This window comes from Mesoplodon mirus (genome assembly GCF_964341445.2).
Source record: "Mesoplodon mirus genome assembly, chromosome: 12".
Lineage (NCBI taxonomy): Eukaryota > Metazoa > Chordata > Mammalia > Artiodactyla > Ziphiidae > Mesoplodon > Mesoplodon mirus.
Window position 1 is genome coordinate 7,573,081 of NC_138988.1, and position 12,328 is coordinate 7,585,408.

At 45.0% G+C, this 12,328-nt stretch overlaps 1 protein-coding gene and 1 pseudogene across 6 annotated transcripts in view; one reads left to right on the forward strand and one right to left on the reverse strand.

The window, feature by feature from the left end:
- MTMR14 (myotubularin related protein 14) overlaps positions 1-3,497 on the reverse strand; it is a 43,535-nt gene extending 40,038 nt beyond the window's left edge. For all 5 annotated transcript variants that reach the window (XM_082637783.1, XM_082637781.1, XM_082637782.1 and 2 more), the window contains exons 1-2: positions 3,206-3,497; positions 716-864 (exon numbers count right to left, since the gene is read on the reverse strand). In XM_082637783.1, the coding sequence (XP_082493909.1) occupies positions 716-864; positions 3,206-3,361 (305 nt within the window). In that variant the 5' untranslated portion in view covers positions 3,362-3,497. The remainder of the gene's footprint in view (positions 1-715; positions 865-3,205) is intronic.
- A 2,822-nt stretch (positions 3,498-6,319) lies between these two features.
- Positions 6,320-7,612, forward strand: LOC309813082 (aldo-keto reductase family 1 member A1-like; annotated as a pseudogene). Its single transcript has one exon. The product of its transcript is annotated as an aldo-keto reductase family 1 member A1-like (transcript).
- The last annotated feature ends 4,716 nt before the right edge of the window (positions 7,613-12,328 follow it).

Genomic DNA, 12,328 nt, shown 5'->3' on the forward strand with positions numbered 1-12,328 from the left:
TCAGTGTCAAACAACCGCGACCATTTACTGACTGCCTATGGGCTGCACCCTGTGCTGGGTGCTCTGTGTCTGCTCTGGTGTGAACTGTTACCACATGCAAAGCACTCGGGCCTTGGGAGGCCCTCAATAAATGGTAGCTCTTATTTCTAGTTCTTACAGCACACACATCAGGCTTTGGAATAATCCTGTTTATCAGCAGGAACTGCAAAAGCCACTTTTCTAAATAGAGGTAGAAACTGATGAGGAAACTAAGAGACGAAGAGGTTCAGTACCTTGCCCAAATTAGTTACACAGCCAGCAAGCAGGGCAGCCAGCACGTACGCTGACCTCAGGCTCTTAAGCTCTACATACGGTAAGTGCCCTTCCACATGTCGACAAAGCATACCTCCCACTTGCTCTCTTAAAAAAAAAGAAAAATACAGAACAAAAAACACTGACGTTCAGAGAGGTGAGCTGTGAAGTCAGCTGTCTCAGGACAATGAGCTACAGGGTAGGAGTAAAACAGGAGGCCAGAGCTGTGACTCCCAACCCCTCCTTCTACGCTGTGCTACTCTGCCAGTCTAAGATGTGAAACCCTGAAGAAAACAAAGATGCCAGTGAGGCTTGACACCTGGGAAAAGTGAGCCTGCCCCACCCAGCTGCAGACTTTCCTAACCCTGGAGATGAGCTGTCAAGTCCTTCCCAGATGGGCACGCTTTGGTTACATGATGCTCACGTGTCTTTCTCCTTCTCAGAACTCTCATACTCCAGGAACACGATGTGCTGGGGGTAGTGGCCGCAGATATCCCCATTCACATTTTGGATCACGCTGTAACAGTAGTCTCGGCCAAACAGCTCCAGACACCTCTTCTCAATGCGCTCAACCTGCACAGAGGAGGAGATCTGAGCATAAAGAAGATTCTGGGATTCTGAGAATTAGGCGGTTCCTGACCTGGAGAGGTCTCTGGGAATGACAATGTGCCTCTGATTATCATTCAGTACCAGGAAAAGACATCTTGCTAGATCACAGGCCCTAAACGTGTGGTTCATGAACCCACATGGTAAACTTTGGGAGAGACTCTGAACCCCTCAATGTGGTGGTGAAACTGTGTATGTTAAGCATTTGAAGAGAGGTTGACACCTTTCGTTAGATTCTCAAAAGGGTCCACAATCCATAAAATATTAAGAACCCCGGCTCTAAGTTACTTTATTTTATTTTATTTTTAATATATTTATTTATTTATTTATTTATTTTGGCTGCACTGGGTCTTTGCTGGAGCACACGGGTTTTCTCTAGCTGGGGCGAGCAGGGGCTATTCTTTGTTGCAGTGCGCGGGCTTCTCATTGCGGTGGCTGCTCTTGTTGCACAGCACAGGCTTCAGTAGTTGTGGCTCGCGGGCTCTAGAGTGCAGGCTCAGTAGTTGTGGCGCACACGCTTAGTTGCTCCGCGGCACGTGGGATCTTCCCGGACCAGGGCTCGAACCCCTGTCCCCTGCATGGGCAGGCAGATTCTTAACCACTGTGCCACCAGGGAAGTCCCTCTCTAGGTTACTTTAACTGGCACTAATCCATTATCTTCCTTTGGCTCCAGATTCTTCCCCATTCTCCAGCCACAGACCAGTACCTAGAAGCTCTAGTTAGTGTAATGAGTAAAAGATGCAGACAAAGCTGTCTCCTTACACGCAATCTGCTTATGAAATAGAAGGAACAGCTCCCTTAAAATTGCTCTTGTTTTGCTCAGTTCAGCGAAAGACCCACCAGAAGAACGACATAAAACCTGTAACATCTCAAGAAGTCTGCAAAAGATCAGAAGTTTAGGGCCAGGTGGAGTGAGTCAAGTCTAACTTTTTACAACCCTAATCTTCAGGGGTGTGTAAGAAGGAGGGGGGGCCCAGCAAAACTGACCCTCTAGCCATCCAAAAGGCCAATGTGGAGGGAAAAACTCACAAGAATGAGAAATCCTCAAATTTCAAGGGGCATGAGTATCATTAAGAAGCCTATTAGAAAATACAAATTCCAGATTCCCACCCTCAGAAATTCTAACTCAGTAGGACTGGGTGGGATCAAGGAACCTTTATTTTATTTTATTTTTTTTTTCTTTTTGCTGTATGCGGGCCTCTCACTGTTGTGGCCTCTCCCGTTGCGGAGCACAGGCTCCGGATGCGCAGGCCCAGCGGCCACGGCTCACGGGCCCAGCCGCTCCGCGGCATATGGGATCCTCCCAGACCGGGGCACGAACCCGCATCCCCTGCATCGGCAGGCGGACTCTCAACCACTGCGCCACCAGGGAGGCCCGGAACCTTTATTTTTAACAAACACCCCAGATGATGCTGAAACAGGTGGTCCTCAGGCTAAGCTCTGAAAAATACTCGGTCATTTGGAGAGTGGGGGAGACCTATCATTACTGAAGTCTTCCCTGCATTACTTCAGATTAGCAGATGCCAAGTGCAGTAAGTCCTAACATAGGTAACCCCTGAAGCCAAACCAGAGTTTTCATGGCCTGGGAGGGAACAGAATTCCATTAGAAAACCTGATGCTAAACCTGCCAAAACCACGTGGGGAATGAAAGATGGCAGGGTCGGCAAGATTCCCATCAAACTGCCAGGCAATGCCTAAGATGGGAATGGCCTGACCAGACTGGAAGCCTTCCAGGTCTGGCAATAAGGAGACTGAAGGGAATCCCGAAAGTAGAAAAAAAGAGAAACTAAGACTTGCTTTGACAAAGGAACAGAGGGAGTATGAGTTGCCTTCCTGCTTTATGGGGGAAGGAAAGGGATGGGCCTAATTCTAGTCATGCTGAGACTATACAAGGGGGCAACACACTCGGTTTATCTCTTGGCTCCATTCTGCCCCACCCCTCCAGCCCCTTCACTCTGATCTCTGACCTGGATAAATCCTCTACACTTCAAAAGATCTAGACATGAGGGGTTCTGTCCCCAACCCTAATGCATGGGAACAACCCTCCTCAGCTTCTCTAATCTCTGAACAAGGCCACTCAACGCTCATCTTTGACCTCCAAACCCTTTTGTCTCAAACCGAAACGTCGTCCTTCCTTGGCTTGGCTCGTTCTGAGCCCAGTTCCTCCTTTTCGGTTTTTAAACCCGACCCTTACTCTCCGGGTCCAGACACTGGGCACTTCTCTCTCTCTCTGTCCTATGACCCCTGACCTCAGCAACGTCGCAAACCAGGGACCTTCTGTTTCTGCTCATCGCGCCTCCGGACTCACCTTAGAGCCTCCCGTCCCGCTGCAGTCCTTGGCCCGGTACTGAGTCCGGGAGAACTCCTCCAGCAGCTCCCCGAGCCCCGGCTCCTGCGGCTGTGGGGTGCCTGAAGAAGCCGAGGACCCCGCTGAGGCGGCGGCAGCGGCCCGAGCGCCGGCCATGGCCCAGCCCCGCGTCCCTTTCAGCGCCCTGCGTCGCCCTCAGCGCGGGCCAGCCCGGCCCATGGCACCTGGAGGAACTGACTCCCAGCCCTGAACCTCCGGAGCCGCCTCAACCGCCTCAGCCGCCTCCTTCGCTTTCCACTTCCGGCCCCGCCCCACCCAGCCGGATGTTTACTCCAGAGCTGGCCAGTCGGAGCCCAGGACTCGCGCCCTGCCCCACGATTACCTGCCCACCCCCGATGCGGAGCGGTCCAAGTGGTCTCCGGAGAGGGGACCGCGGCCGCTCTCAGAAACCTCGTGGTCCGCCCCACCGGGTTTCCCCTGGGAAGCCAGGCTAAACCATTGGGGCTGCGGGGGGGATACAGCGCGGGACTACGGGGAAGGAACCACGGGAAAGAACCAGCCGAAGAGTGGAATAAACCATTAACAGGGAGAGGAGGCGGAACTCTCGGAGGCACCTAATTAGGGTTGGCAACCATAGTAATGACAATAAGTAATAATAAAACAGCATTTCGTAAGGCACTTTGCTTGCATTGCTGCTCACAGCCGTCCCTCTGATTATAGTGCTGCAATAGTCAACCCGCTTTATTGAAGTAACCGCGGGTCATGACTGGCTTGAAATTCTGTGATTAAAAAGACCCATGTTATTTTTCTTTTTTTCTTAATGGAGTATGTGAAACATTCACAGAAATGGAGAGAATAGTATAATGAACTCTCATGTGTCCATTAGCTTGTTTCAATAATCATCAACATACACCAATCTATCTTGTTTCATCAATCTTTGCCCCATCCAATAGTATTATTTTAAAGCACATCTCATTATTTAATCTGTGAATACTTCAGTATTAATCTTCTAACAGATTAGTATTGTTAAAAAATGATTAAGGGGCCTCCCTGGTGGCGCAGTGGTTGAGAGTCCGCCTGCCGATGCAGGGGATACGGGTTCGTGCCCCGGTCTGGGAGGATCCCATATGCCGCGGAGCGGCTGGGCCCGTGAGCCATGGCCGCTGAGCCTGCGCATCCGGAGCCTGTGCTCCGCAACGGGAGAGGCCACAACAGTGAGAGGCCCGCGTACGAGAAAAAAAAAAAAAAAAAAAAAAAAAAAAAAAAAAAAAATTATTAAGGAAGAGAATTTAGGTGTTAAACATACTTTAACACTTCATGAAGCCACCACTGTTTGTTCCCAGGGGTCCAAAGAACTGCAACGTGGGACTGAAGGCAGGACACTTTTATAGGATAAAGAATAAGAAACAAGGAAGAAATGTGAATTCCCTGGCGGTGCATTGGTTAGGACTCCTCTGCGCTTTCACTGCTGAGGACCTAGGTTCAGTCCCTGGTCAGGGAACTAAGATCCCTGCAAGCCACCTGGCGGCCAAAAAAAAAAAAAAGAACATGGAAGAGAAAAATAGAAAATGAATAAAGAACAAGGAAGTAATTAGAAAGCCCAGAGTTTGGGGATTGGCTGACTAGATATACTGTGTTTCTGGTCAAGCAGAACACTTACAGAGACACCAAAGTTACTAAGTTTTGCTCTCTTGCTGTGTGGCACTCTGGGCAGGAGTGGCTCCATCTCTGGCCTAGAAATTTATTTCAGTAATTCTCCCTTTTTTCATCCTCTTGACCATTCAAGAGGTTTGGTCAAAAATATCAGTACTAACATGACCCTCAGTCACCATTGCCTCTTCTGCTCTCAGTGTAGCATTCACAAGAGGTGATGTCAGGCTTGTATTCTTGGCCCTGGTTCCGTTCTTCTGTTCTCTTTTGTCACTTCAGTCAGAGAGAGACGATGTGTTGGCTGGTCAGTGGCTGCCCACATGCCTTTAAAACTTTTGAGAGAACCCAGCTTATCAGGGAGACAATAATAATTACTAGCAACAAAACAATGTCCATGGTTTGGAGAGTACTCCTGAGCCAGGGTCCCCATGATCCAAACCAGCTAGAAAACTGGGGACACTGCTTTAAGCCAGTTGGCCTGTTTATGTATTTCATGTAACTATGTCTCCCCTCCCCAGAAATGTTTATGCAGCGAGCTTGTTCCATTGAAACTGAGGTGTTATAAATCAGGGAGAAGTTTGTGACATGAAGAAAGAACTACAGGATCACCAGCATCCAAGCCAGTCCAACAGTCAGTTGACCCTACTTTGCAATGGTCTGAGGTAGGTGAACAGTTATCTTTCCAGGCTAGAGCAAGCCAAAAGGTGGAGAAGAGAATAATAAAGACCTTCATGATGTAAGAATTAGGAAAAGGATGGTCAGAGAAGGAAGAACGGAAGGAAATGCTCTTAATCGGACTTCTTGGGAGGAAACAGTCTACCTCAGTGTTGCCTAGTTCTCTTCCTAGTCAATTGGATTTTGAGGTCTTTGGCATTTAAACAGGGCCAGATGTCAGGTGGGGTCTTCTTCAGTTGTGAAACACGTACCCAAATTTTTTTGTTTGTTTGTTTATTTTAAAGTTGGCTCTTTTATTTTGTTATATATATTTTTATATTTATTTATTTATTTGGCTGCGCCGGGTCTCAGTTGTGGCACATGGGATCTTCGCTGTCACGTGCAGGATCTTCGTTGCAGCATGCAGTATTTTCTAGTTGCAGCATGCGAACTCCTAGTTGTGGAACGTGGGATCTAGCTCCCGGACCAGGGATCGAACCTGGGCCCCCTGCAATGGGACCACGTAGTCGTAGACCCTGGACCACAAGGGAAGTCCCTGTACCCAAGTTTTCACACCTTGTAATTCGACAGTGATGTTAGTGGTCAAGAACACTTGGTAGGGTCCTTTCCAGGAATCTCACTTTTGCAAAAGCATCAAAGTAAAACAATAATTGTCTGTAAATGACAACAAACTTTAAAATGGCCATGGTTGGAGATCTGATGAGAGTTCATTATAATGGAATTGACAAGGAAATTTGGTTATTTCTGTGACACCCAACATTTTTAATATGATAACTAGGAATCTGGGAAGCTGAGGCCCATTGGGTAGCTAGCAGGGCACAGGACTGAGCTGAAAAGCCATATTTCCCTGTTAACATCCTGTGCTCATGCCGAGGGGGCAATGGTGGCTTCCTGTATCCTCCTGCACACTGGACAGAAGATGTCCCTGATTGGACTGGGCACCTGGAAGAGCAAGCCTGGCCAGGTAAAAACAGTTATTAAGTATGCCTTGAGTATAGGCTACCGTCACATTGACTGTGCTATCTACAGCAACGAGACTGAGATTGGGGAAGCCCTGAAGGAGGATGTGGGACCTGGCAAGTTGGTGCCTCAGGAGGAGCTGTTTGTGACTTCCTAGCTGTGGAACATGAATCACCACCCTGAGGATGTGGAGCCTGCCCTCCGGAAGACACTCGCTGACCTCCAGCTGGAGTATTTGGACCTGTACCTGATGCACTGACCTTATGCCTTTGAACGGGGAGACAACCCCTTTCCTAAGAATGCTGATGGGACTATATGCTATGACTCCATCCACTACAAGGAGACTTGGAAGGCTCTGGAGGCACTGGTGGCTAAGGGGCTGGTGCGGGCACTGGGCCTGTCCAACTTCAGCAGTCAGCAGATCGATGATGTGCTCAGTGTGGCCTCTGTGCGCCCAGCTGTCCTGCAGGTGGAATGCCACCCATACCTGGCTCAGAATGAGCTGATTGCCCACTGCCAAGCACGCGGCCTGGAGGTGACTGCTTATAGCCCTCTGGGCTCCTCTGAGCATGCTTGGCGTGATCCTGATGAGCCTGTCCTGCTTGAGGAGCCAGTGGTCCTGGCACTGGCTGAAAATCATGGCCGGTCTCCAGCTCAGATCTTGCTCAGGTGGCAGGTCCAGCAGAAAGTGAGCTGCATCCCCAAGAGTGTCACACCTTCCCATATCCTTCAGAACATCCAGGTGTTTGACTTCACCTTTAGCGTGGAGGAGATGAAGCAGCTGGATGCCCTGAATAAAAATTTGCTATTCATTGTGCCCATGCTTACGGTGGATGGGAAGAGGGTCCCGAGAGATGCAGGTCACCCCCTTCAATGACCCATATTGAGACCACAGCTTCCTGGCTTCCTTTTCATCTCTCCAACTATAATGTCCTGCCATCTCCAGAAAGGAGTTAATAAAGCCATTGGAGTATCCATCCAAAAAAAAAAAGACGATAACTAGGATTATAACTTGTAACATTATACCATGCGTATCAGATTTTTAGGAATTTTATATAAGTTCTGGAACACTTATGTTAATAACATACCCACACAAAGATAAGCTAAAGTTAAACATCACTTCTTATTTGGCAATGTTTTCTTTGTAATTTAACATATCAAATAAGCCTAATTAGCTTCACATTTCTCTTTTTATAAGGAGAGAGAACAAATATACTAGGGGTCCTTTGGAAAAATCCCAAAGTTGGCCCCAGGTCAAAAACAACTTCATTTAGAATTTGATTTTGGGGGGTTCCCTGGTGGTGCAGTGGTTAAGAATCTGCCTGCCAATGAAGGGGACACAGGTTCGAGCCCTGGTCCCACATGCTGCAGAGCAAGTAAGCCCATGAGCCACAACTACTGAGCCTGCGCTCTAAAGCCCATAAGCCACAACTACTGAGTCGCGTGTCACAACTGCTGAAGCCCACGTGCCTAGAGCCCGTGCTCTGCAACAAAGAGAAGCCACCGCAATGAAAAGCCCGCGCACCACAAAGAAGAGTAGCCCCTGCTCACAGCAACTAGAGAAAGCCCGCACGCAGCAACAAAGACCCAACACAGCCAAAAATAAATAAATAAAAATTTAAAAAATTGGATATATTAAAAAAAGAAAGAATTTGATTTTGGGGAAGTTTGTCAAAAATATCCATTTAAGGGACCTCCTTGGTGGCCCAGTGGGTAAGACTCTGCGCTCCCAATGCAGGCGGCCCGGGTTTGATCCCTGGTCAGGGAACTAGATCTCGCATGCATGCCACAACTAAGAGCCTGCATGCAGCAACTAAGACCCAGAGCAGCCTAAATAAATAAATAAATAAATAAATATTTTTAAAAAATATCCATTTAACCAAAGTGACAAGTGAAGACTTCAAAGGCAAGTACAGAAAGTTACATAGTTGTAAAAACCCCAAACCCTTAGCTTTTTTAAGATTCAGGGTTTTCTATTCGCAGATTAAATGTCTTAAAAAATATGACTAGGCTTTTGAGAAAAAAATAAAACTGAAAATCTTGAAAACCTCGATATATCAGAAGTGTTTATTTTTTGGAATTGTTACCGAGTCCAAGCACGCTCTGCTCACCGCCCAACAGGGCAATGAATCGCAGACGAGGTGTTGAGGCAGGGGATAGGACTTTATCAGGAAAGCCGGCAGATGGAGAAGATGGCAGACTAGTGTCTCTGAGAAATCATCTTATCAGGGTTTGGATGCCAGTTTCTTTTATAGAATCAGAGAGGGAGAGGCGGAGAGGAAGTAAAGTAAAAGGGCCATCAGTCTTGCAAAACATCTCCTGGAATGACCAGCCTCGGTGAGGGCATGGGTGGGCAGGGTTCCCTGCGGCAGGCCATTCTGTATGATTATAATAACAAAAGCAACGCAAAGGAAAGGTTAAAGAAACAGATCCAACATGGAGTACAATTTAGCTCTTCCCTGTTACAATTTCCCACTGTCAATGTCCATTCCACAATCTTGTGGAAAAAAGGGGTGACAAAGTTCTAACTGCTCAGGCAGATGGATCTTTCTGGGAGTGTCCACCATCGGTGTCAGTGTTCCAGATGTTGAGATTTGTCTTTTGTTCCGCTTTGGAAGTGTCTACTTGACACCTGTAGACTTAAAAATATTCACAACCTAAAAGTTGAGAGTTGTCAGGAATTTTGAGGGCTTCAAGCCCAGGAGGCTGCATCTCAAGTTAAGAAATTTAGCATTTTTCTATGTATGGGAAGATGCTAGAGTCTGGGCTCACTGAAATAATTTCTTTGATATGCACCACAGCCCAGATGGGGCCTGTATCCTGTATTTTCACATCCTGCGTTTCCTCAGGGTTCACCATAGGGAGTGGCTGCAGTCAGATGGCTGCTAGATGGCAGGTATTCTTATCCTTCCTGAGTTTCCTCAGTGTTCACCGGCTCACACTGGGGGGTTGCAATCGCTGATGATTGATCCTCTCCTCTTGGTCAGGAATTTGACCAATATTTGGGAGACATTTCATGATCAAATTTGTCCCACGGTGCTGGGAGGCTCATCCCAGGTCAGTCGAAAATTCTTGAAATGCCACTCCAGGTGCTAATTTTTGGATTAGGCCCTGTTGATAATTAAAGATTCTCTGGATCCTCTGTCTAATTATGATCCAGGAGACATTTTCCCTTGTTGCTTCATCCCGTACCCAGAATCACATTATTACAATTATTTTTATGTTATAAAAGTGATCTATTTCCTTAAGATGTTTAGCCATAGAAGTTTTGTTGGAGGCCTGGTTACACACTGGGTACTGCAAGAGACAACAATCTTATAAAATAGGATATAAGTAACAGCTAGTAACATTGACAAAGACATAGTGCAGCAGGGAGACATAAAGCACAAACAATGTGGAAATAAAGAACAAATTAAAACAATGATTAGCATAATATCAAGTCCACAGGAGAACCAGCTGGAGACAACAAATTTTGTCAGGATCAGGTAGAGAGAAAAAGATAAATGTTTCATCTTTGTTTAAAAAGGCATACTTTATCAACTTGTAGGTCATAGCATAAGGTTATAGCATAAAAGTTTTTTCCTAAAAACAAAGATTAAAGTCAATATATTTCCTAAAGGCATAAAGTTATAAATCATATTTACCAGTTCACTCAGTCCCATGTAATTAATTCCCATTGGTCGGGATGAAATAATCAGGTTTCCCATTAGTTTTGTCATTTGTTACCCAGTCCAGTGATATTATCTAAAGGCTATAAGAAACTTATACTTGTTAAAAAGTTCCTTTTTATCAGTCTTCTTGAAAAATCTTCATTTTGTAAAAGCATCAGGACAAAAAACAAAATAGCATGGTTAAAAATTTGAGTACAATGCGATTAGCAGAATTCTTGGATATAACATTTTAGAATAACTAGTATTATGATTGTTAACATATCAGGACATATCAGATATTAGGAATTCCATATAAATTTTGGAATATCTATATAAATGACATTTATCCGTACACTATAATCTAAGGTTCATCTCCAGTCACTTTACGATGTTTCTGAAGTAACTTAGCATACCAAATAAACTTAGTTTGACATCTCTCTCTGAGATGTCTCAGAGATGTTCTTTCGAAGTATCCAGAGTCAGCTGGAGGCTAAAAAGCTTTAGTCAGATTTTGATATTTGGGAAGTTTGTTAAAAATATCAAAAAGGTTTTACAACACAACAGGATCGTAGGTCATTGTGAAACAGTACCTATTCATTTAACCAAAGTCACAAAATGATGAAACAAAAACAAATACGGAGCACCTAAGGGCACAGAAACTCATTTAATCTGTTATCAAAAGGAGCACGTCTAACAGAGAGAGAGATCAAATTTCAGTCTTGTATTAGCTTACTTAACGAAATCCATTTACTTATTTAACTTCAATCTAAATTCAGTTAATCCTGACCATGTACAAAACTTTCTTAGTAAAATGTAATTCCATTCCTCATACCTTCTTAACTGAAAACACACATTCTATCATACTGAAATGTTTTATTATTTTCAGTAGCTTTTTTTTTTTTTTTGCTGTACGCGGGCCTCTCACTGTTGTGGCCTTTCCCATTGCGGAGCACAGGCTCCGGACGCGCAGGCTCAGCGGCCACGGCTCACGGGCCCAGCCGCTCCGCGGCATGTGGGATCCTCCCGGACTGGGGCACGAACCCGTGTCCCCTGCATCGGCAGGTGGACGCTCAACCACTGCACCACCAGGGAAGCCCTATTTTCAGTAGCTTTAATTCTATATTTAAATTAGAATCTCCGACTCTTAAAAACCTTAATTTCTAGTGACAATCAAGAGGCAAGTAATACTTACCAAATCTGAAGAAACTATTTTAGATGATTTTTAGAACATAATTATTCTTAGAATTTACCTAAAAGCTCTTATCTCATTTATATTTACTTTAAAGTTTCATCATATCAAGTTATTTTTCTTGCTGACAAATTTGCAACAGATATAAGAAGATTTCATTTAGCTTCTATTAAACCTAGGTGCAGTGAAAGTACTATACTTAATGTTGATGGCTCTAAAGACATGTCTATATTAATTAGAGCAACAAACTTAAACATTAATACCAGGTATTAATTTAATACTAAATATTTCCTGGTTCACGTGAAACTGAAACTCATTTACCTTAATTTCTCTTGTATTTAGAATTGTTTGGTTTGTAAGCCTATTAAATAAGGCTCATTTACAGATTAACCTCAGCAAGGTTATCCAAGACAAAAACACATACAAACATACAAACAGAGAGACATCATAGTTCTCATTTCAAAATTTCAGCCCTGAGTCAGGTACAGCAGTGTAAAACCCATCAGTTTACAAAAGAGGTTGGATTAAAGTTGGGTTTCTGGCAGATGTAACAAATCAAGCTCATTTGTCTAGATGGCTAAACCCTTTCTACAAATATTTATGGTAAACAAGTCAAGTTCTAAATTACTGTACCCTCTTTTACAAAATTTGCATTTTAAAAAGATGGCAGAGATAAGGGTTTCTGAGAAGACCAGATAGGACATTTGTATCTCAAAGGTACAGGCAAGTTTCTCCTAGGATGACTTTGTTTCCCCTTTGTTTAATATTTACAAGCCTCTTAAGATTACTCATATTTATTAGAAAATCAATCAACTTGTTCCCCACTGTCAATGTTACCTCGGGCTCCAGGGAAAAGAGATGAGGTTCCATATGTAGGAGCATCTATGCTGTTGCATCAGGAGGAAAAGGAGTCAGAGGGCTGCCACCTTATCATGCCGTGATCTGAAAGGAAACCCAAGAGGGAGAGGGAGAAAGTGAGAGTGCGGACATGTTATTTCA